At 37.5% G+C, this 24,785-nt stretch overlaps 1 protein-coding gene across 3 annotated transcripts in view; it reads left to right on the forward strand.

The window, feature by feature from the left end:
* The window catches only part of LOC121424288 (protein KRI1 homolog), a 143,319-nt gene extending 137,866 nt beyond the window's left edge, over positions 1-5,453 (forward strand). For all 3 annotated transcript variants that reach the window (XM_041619916.1, XM_041619917.1, XM_041619918.1), the window contains exon 16: positions 4,818-5,453. In XM_041619916.1, the coding sequence (XP_041475850.1) occupies positions 4,818-5,349 (532 nt within the window). In that variant the 3' untranslated portion in view covers positions 5,350-5,453. The remainder of the gene's footprint in view (positions 1-4,817) is intronic.
* Positions 5,454-24,785: the final 19,332 nt, after the last annotated feature.

Raw genomic sequence — 24,785 nt, forward strand, 5'->3', positions numbered from 1 at the left:
CATCGTCATCTGAAGTCAGCCATGTCTCACTAACACAGACAAAATCTAATTTGTGATCTATAACAAAATCTTGAAGAATAGTAGCTTTATTACGTAGTGACCGGGAATTAATGCTGGCAAATTTAAGATGCCCCTTAAAGAGACATCGTCCCCCTCTCTTGCCCCGATGAGTCCTCCGCCTTCGACAAAGTCTACTGATCCCGAGAGACACCAACCGGTTCCATACAATGGGATTATCTTCTCGCCATCTTCTCGTGGAACAACTATCCCTTATATTAAGGGCATGAAGTGTCTGACTATCATATGTAAAATGTGAAGTAAAAGAATCAGCTGAAAGGTTGGATCCACTAGAAGGCCCAGGGGTAGGGTTGATGTCTCCCGAGATCAGTAGCAAAATGCGAAATCTAGAAAGAGAATTAGCATACCGCTGAATGGATATACCAACATATTTGTGCTTTCCATTTGGATCAGGTTTAACAGCATTCATTACATGAACATGTACCAGTAGTATAATGAATAAGTTCAGTTGTGAAAGACACAATACAAATGGATACAATAGATGCTAAGGCTTTCAGCTTTAGTATCTATGCAATTATTGTATCTGCACTACAGTGCGTCCCCAAAAAATATACACTTGAAATGGCTGCAAAATAAAAAGTATATCACTTTGGGGGAAAAGACTTATATATATGGAAAGCCAATAAAGTCATCTTCAAATGACACCAAAATGTTGGAAAACTATTCATGCTTGAGTGAGCACTACCCACTTAAAGGGTATTGAAATTAGGGTGGGCAGGAATTAGCCTTTCGTTTTCTTTCAGTTTTTGAGAGGCAAGTCCCTTGGAACTTGCAAACTTGAGGGGGTTGTGATGAATTAATGGTCATTCATTATCAATTTAAATTGTTAGAGCAAATTTCATGAATTATTAAATTGAAATTCCATGTATGAGTGAGTGTGAATTCCAATCTTTAGTGCAGCATTTTAAGTTTACAATGTGGGTCTCAGCAGTGTGTTCATTGGAGTCAGGAGAATAGGGGTAATATTGTACTTCAGTGGGTGAAGTAAGCTGATGGAAAAGGGTCAACAGAACGTTTAGCCTCTCTCCTACAGGTCCGTCCCTCCCCCTCCTGTTGAGATTGAGACTGATTGCTATTACATTTATGCATTAATGCAGAGCGGACTGATTTATTGATAATAAATTCTGAAAATTAGGTCATCAACTTTTACCTTTCAATCAACAATCTGTTAGTATATCAACTCAATCAATGTGATCTATCAAATATTCACCTTTTTCAATAAATTTTCAATCAAACATTCAGCTTTTTCAATAAATCATTTCCCAAATCATAATTAGTCAAGTTCTTAATAAACATTCAAGGGAAAAAAAAAGACCCATCAATCATTGGTCACCTGGCATTTAAGTTTTAAATACCATCCAGGAGAAAGAAAGGGGGTGGAGGGTGGGGTTGAGTACATGACATGTGTAATTTGTAAGAGAACACAATGAAGAATGCCCCTATAACCCAGTCTTACCCTATCTCACACCCTTGCATGTAACAGGTACCATCACATTACTCTGACTCTCACAAGCACACTTGTAAGATCCTCATAATAAACTAAAAATGCTACACTAAAATTACATTCCTGTTTCTTCATGCATTATATTTTGTTGTACATGTAACTCATAAAACTTGCTTAAGAAACCAAAGCTGATCTCAATTCATCAGTAACTTAGCATAACACCCTTAAGTTTGCAAGTTTAAAGAACTCGCCTCTAAAAAACTGGAAGGCTAATTTCTGCTCACCCTAGCAGTGGCTAGTCTCTCAAGGGGGGGGGGGGGTGAAAGTGGTAGAAAGAGGGGAGGGGGGGGGGTAAGTGTTCTGTTGACCCATATCCCGGCAACCTAAGTCCTATCCCTGTTCTGACTTCCATGAACACATTGCTGAGATCCACTTGAAAAAGTGAAAAATTGTATTATATGTTCACTCTTGCATTTAATTCCAATTTAATAATTCTTGAAATTTGCTCTAAAACCAACTTTGCAAATTCCAAGGATTCACATCTCAAAAACTGAAAGAACTTGGAAGGCCCATTGCTGCCCACCCTAATTTTCATACCCATTGTTTCAGTGGGCAGTGCTCGCTCAAGCATGAGCGAGTTTTCCAAATTTTTTTGGGTCATTTGAAATTTTACTTTATTGGCTTGATATTACATGTAAGTGTTTTCCCCCAAAGTGATATATTTCTTATTTGGCACTGTATATAAATGTACCATATTATGTGAATGGTGTTTTGGGGGAATAATTATTTTATAGTAGTTTTCAAACTTAGCATTACTGCTGTATTGAATCACATAATGGACGTCAGACTGCCAGAGGCACTCCCACTTGTAATGTATTTCGTTCTCAAATGAGCTCACTTTACCTGCCTTGCCCCCAATGACTTTGTCTTGACCCTCATATCTTCTGGATAAGGACTTCTGAAGATGAACTTTTTAAACTGAAAAATACACACCTGCAAAAAATTTTTTTTTAAATGAGCTTTAAAAAAAAAAATACTGTGTAATTTGCTATTTAATGAAAGTTTGTTGACCTTTCAACCTTTCCAGGCAGTCAAGGGTATATTATGGGATATTATGCTGTACACTGTTTTGTTCAGTACAGCAAGACAATTTCACTAGACACAATCAGGACATTTTAAAGAAATTTGACCACATTTTGATCCTTCATTTGGTCAAGATGACCATTAGAAATTTGACACCAAGTTGAAAACTGTTTTTTGTAATATCACTGAACTGAAAGTAAAAAATCAAACTTGGCCAATTTATTGAAGTAGATGACATGTATTTTGCCTGATTGCGTACAGAACAGTAAGTCTGGTACTCTTAACCCTATATAGTCCGGGGTATTTTGGGAGTTCATATGGCCGGGAGGCATCCTCCCCCCTTGAGATCTTGGCCGTCGAGCGCACTATCGCGCCAAAAATTTGCATGCAGGTTGTCTGGGATATAATCTACAAAATTGTATGGTAATTAGTTTATGCAAATTGTTAGTAAGTAATTATATTAATTTATGCGTTTTACAATTAGTATGCAAAATCATACTTTTTTCTCTAACTCCATAAATATAGCTCCAATGTTCTAATTTTTTGCATAGAAACTCTTAGTGGTGTTCTTACCAAGTTAACATGAAAGAAATTGTGATATCAAATCAATTTCTTATGTATTATATTGTTTTTTGCAATTTTTTATGTATTTCTTTTTTTTTTGGACCCTTTGTTTTTCATTGTTTTTTCAATGAAAATTTGTTGGGGACTCTTCTAAAATCCTAAATATCATAAAATACATACATTTAGACAAGCAAAACAAAAAATAATCATACATTTATGATGTTTGGTTGAAAACACAATTTACATTGACTTTGTACACAAAATCACGTTTTTGAGCAATTTTTGGTCTGACATGCACTTACATAACGTTGCATAATTTCAGAACTGCGTACCCAGGTGAAGTAAAATTGGTCTCAAAAGTTGCACCAGACTTGAATGTAAAAAGTCAGTGAGCAGCGCGGTCAAAAAAATTTGTGCGGCGAAAATATTGCATGATTCGTTGAGGGGGGGCCTTGGAGGCCTAGATAGGGTTAAAGATGAATACTCTTAGTTGTGGTAATGATCTCAAAATGAGTTTGAACAGAATCCAATTGAAATTAGCCTACCACCAAAGTGTTTGTACAGTGTATGTATGAATAAAAATCTGTGCCAAATGTAGCTCTGAAAGAAAATGGGTAATTGCTGATAAATTAGCAAAATAAACACGGCATTCCATCAGCAGTATGATCTATAATGCCCCTAAAATACTAATTTTTTGTTCACAGAGTCTTTATACAGTAGGTACTGTACATGTATCTGATAAAATTTTCTGTAAAAAATTTCAACATCACATTTATTTTCTCATGTATTTTAGATTTTTCGAAATTTCTTATGTATTTCTCTGTTTATCGTCTTTTTTCTTAATTGCTTTTTCAATGTTAATTGTCGAGGACTTTATTTTGACCATTAACAAGATGAAATTAATTGATTTTAATCAGTAAAAAGAAAACTTTTGAATTTTTGTCTTGAAACAATATTTGCATTGGATTTGTACACAAATTCACGTTTTTGAGCAATTTGCACTTATGAAATGTTACATAATTTCGGAACCGCATATCAGGGGTCACAATTTTGGTCTCAAAAGTTGCGAGAGACTTGAAAGTAAAAAGTCAGCGAGCGATGCGGTCAAAAGATTTTGCGCTGCAGATTTATCATGAAAAATGTTGAGGAGGCTGAATCACCCCCCCCCCCCCCGCCCCCCGTCTTATTAGGGATGAATAATCAGATGTAATTTTTTGGGGGGGAGGCCTGCCTTTGCATTTCAATTTGCAATATTTTTTGTAAGAGAATTTATATATTTGATTTATGTCACGGGAGTGGCATGTGTTGGGGCACATGCCTCTGGGCAAGTGCTGAATTTCACTTTGTGCCCTGTTATCCACTTACCGCTCCCACATTTCTTTGCTTGTATGTATACTTTATGTGTAGGTATGTTCTTTCTTATATTGGTCAGATAAATACTAAATACCGAAGGTCACATGGTAAGGTCAAACATTAAAGTTTACATGCAAGACTCTTAAGACAAATGCTATCCATCCCAGTTATTTCACAATGACCTTTTGATACAATTGTTTTGCGTGCCCTTGCAAATTGCGATATTTTTTTATCATTTTCACAAGTGGTGAGACGCAACATCGCTTATGCCTTGTGTTATATTATTTCCTTCCAGGGACAGCGAGGATACAGAAGATGCAGATAATGCTCAATCAAGAACACTGTCTGAATCTAAGCATATAGGTCTCAAACAGGGTGGGAGAAAACAGAGTGATTGCAGTTCTTACTCCATGAAACCATCTGCAGATAGCAGGAAGACAAAGGAAATGACCCACATCCAAAATGATATAAGTCCATCAGATGCTGTAGGAGTTCAGACAACAGTATCCTTGAATGGAAGGAACATTCTAAAGCCAAACCGCATGATGGCAGCAGACAAAGAAAGTCTAGAAAATGAAGAATCCATGGGTGATACATCATCTAGCAAATTGGCCCTCTCGTCTCGAGAAAAGAAGAAACAGAGAAAGAGAGAGATCCTGGCCAGACTGAAAGCACTAAAGACTAGAAAGAAAGTGAAACAACTGGATAGGATGAGGGGCAGGGTGAAGGTTGGTGCAGGAACAGTGTCTGAAGCCAGACTTAAAGCCTATGGAATAAATCCAAAGAAGCATATGTATCGGATGAAGAATGAGATTGCAAATAAATGACATGGTGTGCTACAGAATGATCTAAGCCTTCTCTCTTATACAGTGCGTATAAAAAAAACGGGACAGTTTTGAAAAGTCTATAAAAATTTGTTTCAAATTATTATATCTATATTTTGATGTTGATACATGTAGATGCTCTAAGAGCTTATCTTTGAAATGCCATTTAAAAAAATATATTTTATTCATGCTTCAGCAAACATGGGACATTTTTGTCGGAGGTTCAAAAAGAGGGAGGCTTGCGCCAAAATGGCAGAAAAGAGAAATTTGATGATTAGACTTGTGGCTAATCAGCAGACTTCCTCTTAATCTTTTCATTATCTTTGCATAATTTTCAAATTATGCTGTCAAATTTCATTTACAAATTTATTTGTTTACCTGAATTATATTGTTTTTCATTTAAACTTCTTTTACCTTTGAATTTTCCTTCATAAGTAAGAAAAGAAGAGACTTTTGTCAACCCAAGTAAGATTTGCATTATTAATTGGGAGAATTTGTAATTATTCAGATCCTTTCATATGTGAAACAAAAAATGTTATGGTACCTTTAGTAATTATTATGTGAAACAAATTATGTTATGGTACCTATAAAAGACATGAATCCTATTTTCAAGGGGTTATTGAATCCTTCACCAAGTTAAGTTATGTGCTTGACAGGACAATCAGGAAAGGATTCTTGTCTTTCAATGGCAATGGTGTATTGAGTCAATTTTGGAGGAGCAAGATATGACAGAATGGGTAAAATGTATTAAAAAGTTGTAAAGTGAGCAAACAAAAATTTCCACTTTTTTATTAAAATATCCAATTTGTGATTTTGACATAATATTCAGAAAATGATATCATATTTCACTTTCTATATTATGTTTTTTTATTTCTTTCTATGTTATTTTCCTGTCCACTTTTTTTCCTTGGACATAATTTTTTATTTTTTTTTTGGGGGGGGAGCACCCTGAGCCCCCATCCTCAGTATGCCACTGTTCAAAGGCACCATAACCTGTGTAGCACACAATGAAAGGATTTGGAAAAAAAACACTCTCCCATACTCTGGTTTTTTTTTTAATGTTCTTTCCCAAAGAAGGAATATTCAAAGCTAAAAGAGAACATATTAAAAAGGAACAACAGAAGTATTAAAGCAAATAAGTAGATTTGGAAATGAATTTTGACCGCATAATTCAAAAATTATGGCAAAGATAACGTAAAGGTTAAGAGGAAGTCTGCTGATTAGCAAGAAGTCGGGCCATCGTATTTATCATTTTATGCCATTTTGGCACAAGCCTCCTTTTTACCCCAGACAAAAACATTCCGTGTTCGCTCAAGGATGAACGAAACTTAATTATTTAATGGCATTTGAGGGATAAGACTCCAGAGCGCATATTGACACCAAAATATAGAGATCATAATTTGAATCAAAAGTTTTATAGACTTTTCAAATCTGTCCCTTTTTTATATGCACTGTATAGAATGCGATTCCAACACAACCATGAATTATAATAGCCAGCATATATGTCATTCATCGTCTAGATACATGTACATAATGATCTGAAGGGAAATGGCTTTACTTAATAGTAATGATAATAGTGTGTATGTGTTTGTTAAAACTATTTTTTAATTAATAGGTACTACCTCTTACAAAGGTGGGTTTTTTTTAATCTGCTGAAGTCTGTTATTATTTCAATATTTTAGGGGGAGGTGGTTCTATATTTTGGTGCAATTTTTTCAAATTGTTCTTTCACCAAATGTACCCTTAAATGTGAATTAGATCAGTCAGCATGCTTTTATGTTTTACAAAATAGATAATTGTATGCCTTCTGAATGACAAATAATTGCATGATATGCATCACTGGGGTGGTATTCTTGTAAGTCAGCAAGATAACAGCACGCTAAAATTCTCTTAAATTTGTATTAAAAAAAATTGTCTTATCTCTGTAAGGACGTCCCCTATTTTATCTCTGACACGCCCAATATTCTGTCATCAACCAATCATTAAGCTTGTTATATACTTAGGTCAACCAATAGAAGTGTCTCTTCTGAAAAATGATGAAGCGCATTGTTGATAATAAGGCGTAATTTCCTTGCGCCCCCGACGCTTATACTTGTGCTCTTCTGTGCTAAAAATACACGTGGCTCTTCTCAAAGAGATATTTTCTCTGAAAAGATTCATCGTCTCGAACAACAATTTTTAATTGCTGAAGTCTACCAATCTGTCATTATGTCTTTGGAATGTCTCCTTTTGTAAAATGTGTTTTTGCGGGATGCAGCAAGAAATAATTATTGTAGACGGACCAATATCGCATGCAACAATAAGTTACAATAGCCCCCTGCCTCTTGTAAATTTTGTTGTATTTTCCTAGGAAGTTCAGAGAACGCAAAGATAAGAGAATTTTCAGAATACCTTGTAACTCAATATTTTATCTTGCGCACAGATATAATGTGCGCTGATTATGTATTTACGCATCATTGTATCTCTGACATAAAACGCGCTCAGTGAAAATTACAAGAAAAGTTAAGACAGTTTTTGGAATACGGATTTTATTGTAACTCTAAGAATATTTCTCTTGATGGCTGTGTTCTTGATGGCTAAGAATCATGGACATCTCAACTTTGCTTGTACATGTACTTGATATTTCTAAGCACTTACAGTGTAATTATTTTCACCCTGGTCATTGCTTTTTCTCTAATCCATGGGGAGCATTCCAAGAAGAGTTTCAAGACTGGCTTGCTATGAGTACTGAATAGGCTCCCACATCCTACCTGATACCCATTTAAAGAGGGTGGATAGTTTTGGTAAATTCCTCAAAATCCTCTTGTCACAATTCTAATTTATTTGTATATGATATGAATATTTATGCCCCAAACAGTCATGTGGATGATATGAAATGAAAAGGGGATTTTACGTAATTAATCTTGCCATTTCTCCTGTATTCCTAACTTTCCGGGTAGCGAAATTATTTTCCCCACTACAGATGTGGAAGCCGATAGAAATATTCATGACTTGGGTCTTCAGAATAAGAGTACACATGCGCATAAACCTGGGGTGGTATTCTGAAAACGTTCTTATCTTTGTTCTTATCTTTTATCTTATCTCACTGAGATAAGAAGACGCTAAAATCATTGCAAATCGGTATTCTGAAAATCTTCTTAACGCGTTCTTATCTTTGTAAGGACTGCCCCTTCTTATCTCCAACACGCCCATTTTTAAGATTTTACCAATCAAAATGCGCTTTATATTGGCAGTTTAACCAATAGAAGCGTTCCTTATGTGAAGAGAATATCATGGGCGCTGCGCGTTCACCGTTTCTGGCGCATTGCGCGAAATAGGCATTTTATACGCACTGACTGATTTTATTATTTCGAGACGTCCACGTGCAAAAAAAGTAAGAAAAGTAAATAAAGCAGGTACGAATAAAGAACAAAATATGAAGAAAGAAAGTAAGTAGGTATGAAAGAAAGAAGACAGAAAAGAGTCAGAATGAAGCAGAAAAAAAAATGAAAGGGACAAAGCAGAAAATAAATGAAAAAATAAGGAGTAAACGAAAGAAAGCAAGCAAAAAGAATTCAAAAATAAAAAAGAAAGAAAATAGAATGAATAAAAGAAGGAAAAGGAAGAAAGAAAATAGAACAATTATCCATGATAAAGTGAAGGAACAAAAATGAAAAAAAAAGAAATTAACTAAAAGGAATACACACAAAAATAGAAAAAGGTCAAACTAATATAAGATAAAATAAATTAACAAGGAACCGAAAAAGAAAAAAAAAAGTCTAAAAAAAACGACTGAAAGAAAGTTAGAAAGAAAGAGAAAAAAGGGAATAAAAATGTAAAAAGTGAAGGAAGAGAGAAAAAAAGAAAATTAAACAAAGAAATAAAGATGAGAGAAAAAAAATGAAAGGAAATTTGACGCAAATATAAAGACTACAAAAAGATAAAGAGAGGTAAATTCATAGAAAAAAGAAATAAGGAAAGAAAGAAAGAAAGAAAAAGAAAACGAAAGGGAAAATAAAAAGTTGGAAAAAAACCCGAAAAAAAATCAATGGAAAGAATAAAGAAAAAGTTAATAGAAGAAAGACAGAGAGAAGAAAGAAAGTAAAGAAAAAGAGTAAATAAAGAACGAACGAAAAAAGAATGAGCAAAATAAAGAAAAAAAAGAAAGAAAGTAAAAAAAGACACAAAAGTGTCAGAAAGCAGAAATAAAAAAATAAGAAAAATTAAGAATTATTAAAGGGAAGGAAGAAAAAGGGGGAAAATGAAATGAATGATTAAAAAAGGAAAAGCATGTATAAAAACGAAAGAATGGAAGAAAAATAAAGATTACAAACAAGTGAAGGAAGAAAGAAAGAAAAAAGAAAAAGAAAGAAAAGGAAGAGAAACGGGGGGAAAGCAGAAAAAAGACTCAGTAAAGAAAAAAAAGGGATAAAACGAAAAGGGAAAATAAAAAGGAAGAAAGATGAAGTATAAATGAAACAAAGCAAAAGAAAAAAAAAGAAATTAAAAGATTCAAACAGAACAAAAGTAAAGACATAAATGAAGAATGAAACAGATAGGAAGAAAGACAGACAGATAGAAAGGAAGAAAGACAAACAGATAGAAAGGAAGAAAGACAGAAAGACAGGCAGATAGAAAGGGAGAAAGACAGACAGATAGAAAGGAAGAAAGACAGACAGATAGAAAGGAAGAAAGACAGACAGATAGAAAGGAAGAAAGACAGACAGATAGAAAGGAAGAAAGAAAGACAGACAGATAGAAAGGAAGAAAAAATGGAAAAGAAAGAAGGGATAGAAAAAAGAGACGGGCAAAATAAAGGGTGAATGAAATAAATGGTGGGAGGAATACTTGTGGGTATATACTTGTTACTACTAGAGGCCATCGATTTTGAGCAAGAAAAAACGCGGACATCGTGAGATGTGATAACCCTCTAGCTATCTTAAATATTATCTTAAATATCGTGAAAGATAAGAAAGAAAAAAGATAAGAACGTTTTCAGAATACCACTTATCTACATTCTGTTCTTTTAGCGCGCTTTGGTATTATATGCGCGAGTTGTAAATTTACGCGCTCAGCATGGGGGTGGAGAGCAAGATAAGAACAAAGATAAGAACAAAAGATAAGAAAAAGATAAGAACGTTTTCAGAATACCAATTTAAGAAAGTGACGTAGATAAGAACAAAATTAAGATAAGAACGTTTTCAGAATACCGCCCCTGATCTTTACAAAATTGTTGTCGCGTGGCCATGAATGAATCAGCACCTTCAAATTGCCAGTACCCTTGTATTGGCCGTAGGCTTAGATCTTTATCTAGATCCAATTATTAAATACTTTTCAAATTGCCATTAATGACAGGAAAAAGGGCTATGCTAAGCTATGGCTAGGCTAGCACAATAACTTATCTCAAATCTGGACCTGTCTATATATGCCTGTGGCTGACTAATGCCATGGTTAACTTAGAATTGGTTTATTACTTACAATAGACCAATGAGCTTGGTCACCTTGGTTTAATAGGTCTAGTCCATTAGATCTAGTAACCAGTCAGTCGGCAAGCCCTGAAAAAGTAGCGTCTTTTGTCCAAGTGATATTCATGACTGGACTGGAGGGTTTTTACATTGTTAATGAGCTTGGTGCGAACCAAAACACCTCTTTTTATTCGGCCATTGCTGCTCTAAATATTGACCAATCTTTGTAAAGAAGAGTGTGTGTGTGTGTATTTGAGTTTTGTCAGACGTGTATCAATCAGATATGATTATTTACGTCTGGGACCGACCTTTAACGTCACCATCCGAAAGACGTAACCAGGGCTCGAACCTCTGCATCAATTTGTAACTTCCCCATAGCTTGGATTACAGGCGCTCGCCACAACACCCAGTTTTTGTAAAGAAGAATAATCATTCTTTCAGGTCATGTGTTTGGATTTTTAAAAGAATGTTGTAATATAGGGAAAACTTTTGATAAAAAACATGAAACAAAACAAAAAATCATGCAACAAAAGTTTTTGTTTTTACAATTAATTTCTGTTTGAGCACAAATAACTTTTAGATCATGATAAAGCTGAAGATATAAGCTTTAATATGATATAATTTGTATAAGAAGATGTATTTTAGATGGGTCAGCAGTAAGCTTTTCATAGGCCAAGTACATTTAGCAGCTCGAAAACAAGAATACTGCGCTCTGATTGGTCATAGAGACCACACACCCACGCAAATTCCAATGTTCCCCACACTGGGCCTCTGCAAGGTCACACTCAATGTGTGGTAATCTCTTAAGATTACCCACGCCTGTTGTTGTGAAAACATTATTCAGCCAATCAGAACTCTTGATTTTATGTTACTCAGAAATTTTAGAAATCTCGTCTTGCATCTTGATGGAAAAGCTGGCTGCTGACCCATCTAAAAGATGCCACATATCAAGAGTGGCATTGTAAGAAAGTATAGAGTTTGAGCTTTCTGATGATATAAATAATGTTTGTGCCTAAAACACAAAATATTGCACAATTTGCAAGTGAAAACAGAGGAAGAAAATTCTGTTTGTACATCTTTTCAGGTAAAAAAATTCACATATTTATCAAAATATTTTATTCAAAAGAAATAATCAATATAAAAGAGTAGCATTTACTCTTCCCCATGGTACAAAAATAATCAATTTTACTCAAGGAGAAAGTGGTTAAATTCTTTGAGAAAGAAAGTCACAATTCACAAGATTTTGCAGGGACATGAATTCAGCCACGAGAGGACTTGTTTAAATCTTGCCCATTTGCTCATTAACACAGGGGCTTGCCGACTGACTGTAACACAATTGCTGATTTGGAGCACGGGAAATTTAAGACTTAATTATTGGTGAAGAAAATGCAGATCGATCTATCATATTTTGTTGATCAAGACAGAGGGTCAAGATTAGGAGTTAACTCTGCGATTGTATGTGTGTGTTACATGCATGTTCTGCTCACTGTGCCTGATTATGTTCCATGCTGATCATAGTAGTCTATCAAGGTCTGCAGACTAGAATAGATTTTAAAATTTATTTAGATTTGGACTAATTTTGTATAGGGAATAGAGTTTAGACCTATTAAAGACTAATATACATTGATCTAACTTATGGAATTAACCAGTTTGAAGTTAACCATGGCATGATATCTCTGCAACAAGTTGCTCCTTTATAACTTCCAGCTTTTGGCCCGTATTCTGAAGTCAGGTTTAACTTAGACCAAGGTCTAACTCTGTGCTAAAATTATGGGAAGCCAAAAGTGTCAAATTTTTTATTAAGTTGTATGTTTCCTATGTTTAATGTGCTCTTTCCTGATTCATCGATGGTGAAGACAATCACCTATTTATACTTCCTAGACAATTATGAATGATTTGAGAGCCAAATGAGCTGAAATGTAATATCTCTACCGTTAGTGATTTATGTAAGAAGTGGCTATCCATACTTAAACCACAACTTTAAACCTGAGTTTAAGTTAAACCCGACTTCAGAATACGGGCCTTTGTGTTTAACTTTATTTCCACTGTTACCTCTCTTTTAACTGTAGCTTGAAAATCACTTCACCCTTTTTCTGATTGCCACTTATTTTCTTAGTTTCTTTTATCATTCTTTTCTTTCCCTTTTTTATGTCTTGTATATTTATAATGTCATTATGTGCCCTTGCACTGTTTTTCTTCTATATACTATGTACTATTCATCACATAGGTGATGGTGTGTGTGAGAATGTATGTGAATATGTGTAATGGTTGTCCTCAGATTTCTTTGTTTTATCTATCCTTATTGATATTTCATATTTGTTTGGTCTGACGGATTTGGTTTAAAAACTGATGTTTTGGTATATTGTTTACTTGCTGAAATCTCTCCTCATGGATGACGGATTTAATATTTCAGAACCGGTTATTAATGAGTGTAAATACATAAACTGTGAAGATTTCCAATGTAATGGTGAAAACTTTTCTGTAATGCATATTAATTCAAGAAGTCTCTTTAAAATTGTTGAAGATGTAGCAGTCCTGTTATCCTGTATAAATCATAAGTTTTCTGTGATCGGTGTTTCAGAAACCTTGTTTACTCCATCTAAAGAAGTAGCTTTATTTGATATTCCTGGATATTCACTTGTTTGAATAATTATGTTGATTAAAAAAAAAGGTGCTATGTCAGAGAGAGGTTTGATTGCAAATTATGTAATGATTTATCAATGGCAAATACATGTACTTATTATGAGTATGTATTTTATCTGATGACTTTGACCTAGAAATGCGCATATTGAGTAAAAAAAATAATGACATTTATGTTATGGGTTATTTTAACATTAACTTATTGAATGTCGATACAGATTAAAAGGTTTGAGATTTTAATAACTTTTATGTGTTCATTTGGGGACATCCTGATAGTCTGCGGGTCCATTAGACCGCGGGTCCGGTTGTCCGCAGGTCCATTAGACCGCGGGTCCGGTTGTCCGCAGGTCCATTAGACCGCGGGTCCGATAGTCCGTGGAGAGGAAGATTGGGAAAAGAAGAGAATAAAAGAGAGAGGAAGAGGGAGAAAGGAAGAGAAGAAAAAAGAAAATAGAAAAAAAAGGGAAAGGAAAGACAAAGAAAAATGGAGAAGAAAAGGGAAAAGAAGAGAAAAAAGAGAGGAGGGAAAAGAAGAGAAAAAAGAGAGGAGGGAAAAGGTAGAGAAGAAAAGAAAGGAAAAAGGGGAAAAGAAGAAGAAAAAAAGAGGAATGTTTAAACAGAGAGGAAGATTGGAAGAAAGATAAGGAAAAAGAGAGAGAGAGGACGAGGGGAAAATAAGAGAAGAAAGAGAGAGGGAGGGGAGGAAGAGAAGGAAAAAAAGAGACAGAAGAAGATGGCCAAAGAAGAGAATAAGCAAGAGAGAGGAAGAGAAGAAAAAAGAATAAAGAGATAAAAGGGGAAAGGAAAGAAAAAGAGAGAGAGAGGGAAAGAAAAGACAAAAACAAGAAAAGGGGGAAAATAAAGAGAGAGAGGAGGAAGGAAAAGTAGAGAAGAAGAGAGGGGGGAGAGAGAAAGGAAGAGGAATGAGGATAGGAGAAACTATGGGGGCCAAATTGATGTTCGAACTAGGGGAGCGCCGAATTGATGTTTGATCTAGGTGAGCGCCGAATTGATGTTTGAACTAGGGGAGCGCCGAATTGATGGTCGATCTAGCGGGGCACCCAACTTGATGTTCGAACTAGGGGAGCGCTAGTTTGAATTTTGACCGTAATGCGACAAATACATATTTCAGAGGGGGGGGGGGCAAAGTTATATTTCACATGGGGGCGCCAAGTTATTATGTTCAACCGAGGGCGCCAAATTGAACTTAAGGGCTTCATGCAAATTCATTTTCGACCGGGTGCTCAACATTGCTCGTATTGCCTGTTTATAGTGAAATATTATGTCCTGCCCAAAAAGCTTAAAATAATGCGGCTGAATTAAAATATCCTATTTTTACGATAATAGACAAAAACAGTGTTCTCGAGTTTAAGTCTGTTTAATGAGATAGGTATCCTGTTAAGGGTCATAAAAAAGGCCTGGGTTAATATCAAATATTGCGATCCTCTTGCATCGATCCCACGTACATAAGTGTTATTGTTTTTCCAGTCAACATACATAATCCAGGGGGCAAAGATTTTGTCCCCCTCCCAAGGTGGCGCAATAAAGTCTAAGAAATAGAAAAAAGAAGAAGAGAAAAAGGGCAAGCAATAAGAATAGAAATTATACCTTAAAAGAGTCCTTCTTAAACCTATCTAGGCCGGGGGGGCCTCGGAGCCCCCCCCCCCTCAACGAATCGCGCAATATTTTCGCCGCGCGAAAATTTTTGAAAGAAACCCAGTATTATGGTATAATTGACAGCACATATATAAACTTTGATAATAATGCAATTTAATATTACCAACTGTTTGCAATCCTGGAGAACTTTCACAATTTACAGGAATAAATATGATTTCTTGACTATCTTCTTCTGAATCTTTGCAACTTCTGAATCTTATTTTCTTTGTTCTATTCTTTGGATGATTTTTCACCCATATGACTCATCTTCTCCTGGACTTCTTGGAATCAAGGAGCACAATATGCAATGCGCTGTGTACAATCTTGCATTGACATTTTTACTTTCTCTTTCCACTAACTCTGTATACAATATACATGCATGTAAACAGTACATAATAATGGCAAATACCAAATTATATTCCTGCCGCTACACTCTGAATATTATTTTCCATCGCTATATTGATTTACACAATCACGTCGTTCGATTTATTTCATAATAAAAAGATTCTTGTCCTAATCTAAACCTAAACAATTTAGATAATATCATACGCTACTTACATGCAGTTTAAGTCGTGTAATCTTCAAGGATTGAACCCCTTTTTATTTATCTTTGATTTCAAAAGATAATAGGAGCAGGAATCCAATCGTGAGGTAAATCGTATAATTAATCTAATCTAATAAAAAAAAAAATCTTCGAAATTTATTTATATTGATTAACAAAAAAATAATGTTGCTATACATGCCAATATTCATAAAGTAATACAGGCCTCACCCTATTGGCTGAATTTACCAGCATCTGAATAAGTCCTAGGCACCTTCCATGTCACAGTATATTGATCAAAATCTTGCAACCATTTCTGTACTTCTTCCCTGTTCATTTTCAACCTGACTTGGCACGTGAAATTGTCCCCATCATAAGGCTCATAGCTGCAAACTTTTTTTTGTATTTATATGTCATAGCTGCAAACTTCATGTTCCTACTGTGACCGCAGTATTGTCTGCAACGTAGCAAAGAGAGTAATCAAATCTCTGAAATTTATGATTCCAGATAAATTTTCATTTCATAATCAAACATGAGTATATTTTACAAAAAGTGTCAAAAATGTCACTTCAATGATTTGTGAACTGTCTCCTACCTTCTTCGACAAATATGCAGAAGATGAATAACAGAAAAATGTTTGATGATATCACTGATGATATTGAAGATGGTGATAACACTAACAACAATGATGATGACAATAATGATAGTAATAACAATGATAATAATTATGATGATAATGACCACTCCTACTTCCAATATCAATACCTCTCTACTTCTGTTGATAATAGTAATAATAATAATGATTATTACAGCCACTGCGAGCGCGAAGCGCGAACAGAATTTTGAATTGTTTATGACCTGAAAGATGTTTGTTAGAAAGTAAAATTGCTAGGAGCTATAACAGTGACATGATAACAAAGTTTCAAAATTTGAAGAGTGAAACATGTTGCTTTAGAGCTCTTTATAACTTGAGTAGGGTGTTTATGATAGCACTTACTTAATTTTTCTTTCTTCAGTTTTTAAAATTTCTGGGGGGGGTCTTGACTAGGAGGCAAATGCCCCTTCCCCGTTGGCCCCCTTGGTGCCGCCACTGATGGTTCCACTGATAAAGTGGTTGGTTATATCTAGACCTGTTGTAACAAAATTACCCAATTTTGATATTCCAAAGGATTTAATTAACTGGATTTTCCCAAATAGGGTTAAATCCCGTTGCTTCCACCATCCTAACATTCAATAAAGATTTTTGTTCATGTTGTAGCTCTTACTTAGTGTTTTCAATCCTATTGTTTTTTTACATTTCGTGATGCGTGCTTCATCTACTAAAGTGTTTATCAAATAAATGCATATTTTGAATGCATTATATATTTAGCAAGGATGATATAATAATAATAATTTATGGTATTTATATTGCACACATTATCCACCTTGTTAGGTGCTCAAGGCGCTCCTATATTACCCGGCTAAGTTAGGCGTTCATAGCGCACACAGCTTTTGAAGGAATTAATTCCTATCGGTACCCATTTGCCTCACCTGGGTTGAGTGCAGCACACTGTAGATCAGTTTCTTGCTGAAGGAAATTACGCCATGGCTGGGATTCGAACCCACTGGGCCACTACGCTCCACGTTTAATAATAGACTAGAAACATTTTGGAAAAAGAGGCCTATATAAACTTTAAGAAGCATTTTGGGGTAAAAGTTGGGAAACGGACTGTTTAACACAACTGAAATATGCTGAATCTGATAAGATCGGTTCCCAAGCTGATTTTTCATGTTTTGACCACCTAATTTGCATAAACAAAATGGCTGCCAATCTGACAATTCAAAATATTACAATGTTCTCTAATTATATTTGCTTTCACAGACATGGATACTGCAAAATCTTGCATACATAGCATGTACCATTTGGGAAAATTTGCTATTTCGGTTTGCGGCTAATTAATTATGCAAATTTATGCATAGACTAGAGCCATTCTGAAAAAAGAGGCCTATATATAAACTTTAAGAAAAAGATTTTGGGTAAAAGTTTTGAACCGGACTATTTCACACAATTCAAATATGCTGAATCTGATAAGATCGGTTCCCAAGCTGATTTTTCATGTTTTGACCACCTAATTTGCATAAACAAAATGGCTGCCAAATTGACAATTCAGAATACTATTTCGACAATGTTCTCTTATTATATTTGCTTTCACAGACATAAATACTGCAAAATCCTGCATACATGCGTGTACCTTTCTGGAAAATTTGTTATTTTTGCCTGTGGCTAATTAATTATGCAAATTTATGCATATTTTGGATCATTATGCTATAATTTGAAAATTTCAGCTCAAATGTTTATATTTTTGGTACAAATAGCATTTACATCATTACAAATAATTGTACGACCCTTAGAATATGATATCACAGTGAATAATAATGTATTTTTTTTCTCACCTGCATAGCAGAGTGAGACTATAGGCGCCGCTTTTCCGACGGCGGCGGCGGCGGCTGCGGCGACGGCGGCGTCAACATCAAATCTTAACCTGAGGTTAAGTTTTTGAAATGACATCATAACTTAGAAAGTATATGGACCTAGTTCATGAAACTTGGCCATAAGGTTAAACAAGTATTACTGAACATCCTATTAGAGTTTCATGTCACATGACCATGGTCAAAGGTCATTTAGGGTCAATGAACTTAGACCATGTTGGAGGAATCAACATAAAAATATTAACCCGAGGTTAAGTTTTTGAAATGACGTCATAACTTAGAAAGTATATAGACCTAGTTCATGAAACTTGGACATAAGGTTAATCAAGTATTATTGAACATCCTGCATGAGTTTTATGTCACATGACCAAGGTCAAAGGTCATTTAGGGTCAATGAACTTTGGCCGAATTTGGTGTATCTGTTGAATTACCATCATAACTTTGAAAGTGTATGGATCTGATTCATGAAACTTGTACATAAGAGTAATCAAGTATCACTGAACATCCTGTTTGAGTTTCAGGTCACATGATGAAGGTCAAAGGTCATGTAAGGTCAATGAACTTTGGCCATGTTGGGGTTTTTTGTTGAATAACCATCATATATCTGTAAGTTTATTGGTCTAGTTCATAAAAAGTGGACATAAGAGTAACCATGTATCACTGAACATCTTGTGCGAGTTAGAGTAGTATTCAAAGTCAGCACTGCTGCTATATTGAACCGCGTGATGCAGGTAAGACGGCCAGAGGCATTCCACTTGTAAAACATTACATTTCTCTTTCATGAAATTTAATTTCAGCATGATTACAGGTTTTCCAACTCCTAAACTGTTCTTTTCGTACGGGTTCGTTGAATTGGTAATTGGCATGATTATCGGATAATAGGCATCAAAGTGTTTTCATATTGGGCGTGTCTACTATACCTTGCAAGTATAGTACTTTCTATATACAGGTGTGGGTGTGAGAGCATGTGTGTGTATTTGTTCCTGAGTACAATTAACATTTGTGGCAAAAGAAGTTTATCAAATGATTCAATCATTAAAGCTTAATATTTGTCTGCCATTGATATTAGTGTTATAAAGATCTCATATCAAACAAATCCAGGAACAAATACGGGAACATAAAGAAAAATAAAATAATGTTAAAATACATAGAAAAAATGACCTAAATATTATATCTAAGGGCCAAACAAGTATCATAATGATACAAATGCTATTTGTACCCCAAATTATAAACTTTTAGGTGTAATTATCAAATTATAGCATCAAATTTGCAAAAATGAAAACAGAAATAACAAATTTTCCCGAATGGTACATGTTATGTATGCAGGACTTTGCAGTATCCATGTCGATGAAAGCGAGTATTATAAAAGAAAAAAAAAATAATAATAATACCCAATTTTTATAAAGCGCTTTTCCCAGAATGGCTCAAAGCGCGTTACAGCATATTATTACCCCGGTCATTGGATTCATTTCAATCCCGCACGAAAGTTCCCTGGGGAGCATTCCTTGCATTCATCGCAGCCTCATTATGGTGCTGGCAAAATCAAACATACAATATCTTTCGCATCCTACCGGGTACCCATTTAGCACCTGGGTCGAGAGTGGCAAAGTGTGGATTAACGCCTTGCCAAAGGACGCTAGACCGCGGTGGGATTCGAACACACGACCCTCTGTTTATAAGGCGAGAGTCAGAACCACTACACCACGGCTCTTCCACAAAAATGTAGAAATAAGATTTTAAATCGGTGTATCCCATCAGTATTATGTTATTACCTACCTTCTCCATGCACTTTAATATTTTGAACTTTTGATTCAATCATTATTTATTATTAATAATAATAATATTATTAATAATAATCAGAGTGAGGAATTCACATTGTAGACCCGCGGTTTTCTTGACAGTTGAGGAAAACTTCAGATCGACAAATTTGAGCGGGGAGCGAGGTTTCATGGAGGGAAAGGGCGAGATGTGATAGAAGGAGGGAGACTGCGAGAGGGAGGTTGAGAGAAAAAAGAGTGAGAGAGAGAGAGAGAAACTAGAGAGAAAGGAAAAGAGATTGAGATGGAGGGGGGTAGCGAGGACATTACGCGAGTCCATTCTTTCATGTTTCATAAATAAACAGAGAGTGGTGTCTTAAGAGAGAGAGGGGAGAGAGTCGAAACGATTGGGATGGAGTCCATTCATTTATGTACAAGAGTGTGCTCGTCCATTTGTTCATGTACAAATTGATGAAGCATAAGTACTAAATCGTAGAGTTCAAGAGCCTGCGCACTTCATTTTTTGCTCAACTTATGAATAATTCATTAAAATAGCTTTCCATATTGGCGGCGGTTGGTTGCAGTTGAAAAAAAAAATCATTGCGGACTGGTCCATTATACATAGGTAAGGCATTGAGGAGGACTCGGCAAGATACATTATATGTTGATCGCTCGTAATGCATCCCGGGAAGGCGTATGGAGAAGGCGTATGGAAAATGACGTATTGGTGTTAAAATAGACAAAACTGTAGGGCTAGAAATATAGAAGTGCCAACGGATACATCTTTCAAAACCTTGCCGTCCCTTCGCTGCCATCTTGCGACATACGTCTTGGATAAGTTTTAAAATGACGGCTGCTCTGGGGGGGTTTCGGGGGCAATTCTGGAAAAAAATAATTTTGCCCTATTTTGGCCAATTTTCCATGTCGCGGGTGGGGCGAGAGGGTCGAAAATTCAAACTCCCTGGATCTTCTTGATTCTCGCTATAATAATCGGTTAGGATGCCAAAACAACCCAGGGAGCGAAGACGGCTGCTCTGGGGGGGTTTCGGGGGCAATTCTGGAAAAAAATAATTTGCCCTATTTTGGCCAATTTTCCATGTCGCGGGTGGGGCGAGAGGGTCGAAATTCAAACTCCCTGATCTTCTTGATTCTCGCTATAATAATCGGGTAGGATGCCAAAACACCCAGGAGCGAAGACGGCTGCTCTGGGGGGGTTTCGGGGGCAATTCTGGAAAAAAATAATTTTGCCCTATTTTGGCCAATTTTCCATGTCGCGGGTGGGGCGAGAGGGTCGAAAATTCAAACTCCCTGGATCTTCTTGATTCTCGCTATAATAATCGGTTAGGATGCCAAAACAACCCAGGAGCGAAGACGGCTGCTCTGGGGGGTTTCGGGGGCAATTCTGGAAAAAAATAATTTTGCCCAATTTTGGCCAATTTTCCATGTCGCGGGTGGGCGAGAGGGTCGAAAATTCAAACTCCCTGGATCTTCTTGATTCTCGCTATAATAATCGGGTAGGATGCCAAAACATCCCAGGGAGCGAAGACGGCTGCTCTGGGGGGTTTCGGGGGCAATTCTGGAAAAAAATAATTTTGCCCTATTTTGGCCAATTTTCCATGTCGCGGGTGGGGCGAGAGGGTCGAAAATTCAAACTCCCTGATCTTCTTGATTCTCGCTATAATAATCGGTTAGGATGCCAAAACATCCCAGGGAGCGAAGACGGCTGCTCTGGGGGGTTTCGGGGGCAATTCTGGAAAAAAAAAATTTTGCCCTATTTTGGCCAATTTTCCATGTCGCGGGTGGGCGAGAGGGTCGAAAATTCAAACTCCCTGGATCTTCTTGATTCTCGCTATAATAATCGGTTAGGATGCCAAAACATCCCAGGGAGCGAAGACGGCTGCTCTGGGGGGTTTCGGGGCAATTCTGGAAAAAAATAATTTTGCCCTATTTTGGCCAATTTTCCATGTCGCGGGTGGGGCGAGAGGGTCGAAAATTCAAACTCCCTGGATCTTCTTGATTCTCGCTATAATAATCGGGTAGGATGCCAAAACATCCCAGGGAGCGAAGACGGCTGCTCTGGGGGGGTTTCGGGGGCAATTCTGGAAAAAAATAATTTTGCCCTATTTTGGCCAATTTTCCATGTCGCGGGTGGGGCGAGAGGGTCGAAAATTCAAACTCCCTGGATCTTCTTGATTCTCGCTATAATAATCGGGTAGGATGCCAAAACATCCCAGGGAGCGAAGACGGCTGCTCTGGGGGGTTTCGGGGGCAATTCTGGAAAAAAATAATTTTGCCCTATTTTGGCCAATTTTCCATGTCGCGGGTGGGGCGAGAGGGTCGAAAATTCAAACTCCCTGGATCTTCTTGATTCTCGCTATAATAATCGGTTAGGATGCCAAAACAACCCAGGGAGCGAAGACGGCTGCTCTGGGGGGGGGGTTCGGGGCAATTCTGGAAAAAAATAATTTTGCCCTATTTTGGCCAATTTTCCATGTCGCGGGTGGGGCGAGAGGGTCGAAAATTCAAACTCCCTGGATCTTCTTGATTCTCGCTATAATAATCGGTTAGGATGCCAAAACAACCCAGGGAGCGAAGACGGCTGCTCTGGGGGGGGTTTTCGGGGGCAATTCTGGAAAAAAATTATTTTGCCCAATTTTGGCCAATTTTCCATGTCGCGGGTGGGGCGAGAGGGTCGAAAATTCAAACTCCCTGGATCTTCTTGATTCTCGCTATAATAATCGGTTAGGATGCCAAAACAACCCAGGGAGCGAAGACGGCTGCTCTGGGGGGTTTCGGGGGCAATTCTGGAAAAAAATTATTTTGCCCCTATTTCGGCCAATTTTCCATGTCGCGGGGGGGCGAGAGGGTCGAAAATTCAAACTCCCTGGATCTTTTGATTCTCGCTATAATAATCGGTTAGGATGCCAAAACAACCCAGGGAGCGAAGACGGCTGCTCTGGGGGGTTTCGGGGCAATTCTGGATAAAAATAATTTTGCCCAATTTTGGCCAATTTTCCATGTCGCGGGTGGGGCGAGAGGGTCGGAAATTCAAACTCCCTGGATCTTCTTGATTCTCGCTATAATAATCGGTTAGGATGCCAAAACAACCCAGGGAGCAAAGACGGCTGCTCTGGGGGGGTTTCGGGGGCAATTCTGGAAAAAAATAATTTTGCCCTATTTTGGCCAATTTTCCATGTCGCGGGTGGGCGAGAGGGTCGAAAATTCAAACTCCCTGGATCTTCTTGATTCTCGCTATAATAATCGGTTAGGATGCCAAAACATCCCAGGGAGCGAAGACGGCTGCTCTGGGGGTTTCGGGGGCAATTCTGGAAAAAAATAATTTTGCCCTATTTTGGCCAATTTCCATGTCGCGGGTGGGGCGAGAGGGTCGAAAATTCAAACTCCCTGGATCTTCTTGATTCTCGCTATAATAATCGGTTAGGATGCCAAAACAACCCAGGGAGCGAAGACGGCTGCTCTGGGGGGTTTCGGGGGCAATTCTGGAAAAAAAAAATTTTGCCCAATTTTGGCCAATTTTCCATGTCGCGGGTGGGCGAGAGGGTCGAAAATTCAAACTCCCTGGATCTTCTTGATTCTCGCTATAATAATCGGTTAGGATGCCAAAACAACCCAGGGAGCGAAGACGGCTGCTCTGGGGGGTTTCGGGGGCAATACTGGAAAAAAATTATTTTGCCCAATTTTGGCCAATTTTCCATGTCGCGGGTGGGGCGAGAGGGTCGAAAATTCAAACTCCCTGGATCTTCTTGATTCTCGCTATAATAATCGGTTAGGATGCCAAAACAACCCAGGGAGCGAAGACGGCTGCTCTGGGGGGTTTCGGGGGCAATTCTGAAAAAAAATTATTTTGCCCTATTTTGGCCAATTTTCCATGTCGCGGGTGGGCGAGAGGGTCGAAAATTCAAACTCCCTGGATCTTCTTGATTCTCGCTATAATAATCGTTAGGATGCCAAAACAACCCAGGGAGCGAAGACGGCTGCTCTGGGGGGTTTCGGGGCAATTCTGGAAAAAAAAATTTTGCCCTATTTTGGCCAATTTTCCATGTCGCGGGTGGGGCGAGAGGGTCGAAAATTCAAACTCCCTGGATCTTCTTGATTCTCGCTATAATAATCGGTTAGGATGCCAAAACAACCCAGGGAGCGAAGACGGCTGCTCTGGGGGGTTTCGGGGGCAATTCTGGAAAAAAAATATTTTGCCCAATTTTGGCCAATTTTCCATGTCGCGGGTGGGGCGAGAGGGTCGAAAATTCAAACTCCCTGGATCTTCTTGATTCTCGCTATAATAATCGGTTAGGATGCCAAAACAACCCAGGGAGCGAAGACGGCTGCTCTGGGGGGTTTCGGGGGCAATTCTGGAAAAAAATAATTTTGCCCTATTTTGGCCAATTTTCCATGTCGCGGGTGGGGCGAGAGGGTCGAAAATTCAAACTCCCTGGATCTTCTTGATTCTCGCTATAATAATCGGTTAGGATGCCAAAACAACCCAGGGAGCGAAGACGGCTGCTCTGGGGGGTTTCGGGGGCAATTCTGGAAAAAAATTATTTTGCCCTATTTTGGCCAATTTTCCATGTCGCGGGTGGGGCGAGAGGGTCGAAAATTCAAACTCCCTGGATCTTCTTGATTCTCGCTATAATAATCGGTTAGGATGCCAAAACAACCCAGGGAGCGAAGACGGCTGCTCTGGGGGGGTTTCGGGGGCAATTCTGGAAAAAAAATAATTTTGCCCTATTTTGGCCAATTTTCCATGTCGCGGGTGGGGCGAGAGGGTCGAAAATTCAAACTCCCTGGATCTTCTTGATTCTCGCTATAATAATCGGTTAGGATGCCAAAACATCCCAGGGAGCGAAGACGGCTGCTCTGGGGGGTTTCGGGGGCAATTCTGGAAAAAAATAATTTTGCCCTATTTTGGCCAAT

Source organism: Lytechinus variegatus, chromosome 11 (genome assembly GCF_018143015.1).
Source record: "Lytechinus variegatus isolate NC3 chromosome 11, Lvar_3.0, whole genome shotgun sequence".
In the NCBI taxonomy this organism is placed as follows: Eukaryota; Metazoa; Echinodermata; class Echinoidea; order Temnopleuroida; family Toxopneustidae; genus Lytechinus; species Lytechinus variegatus.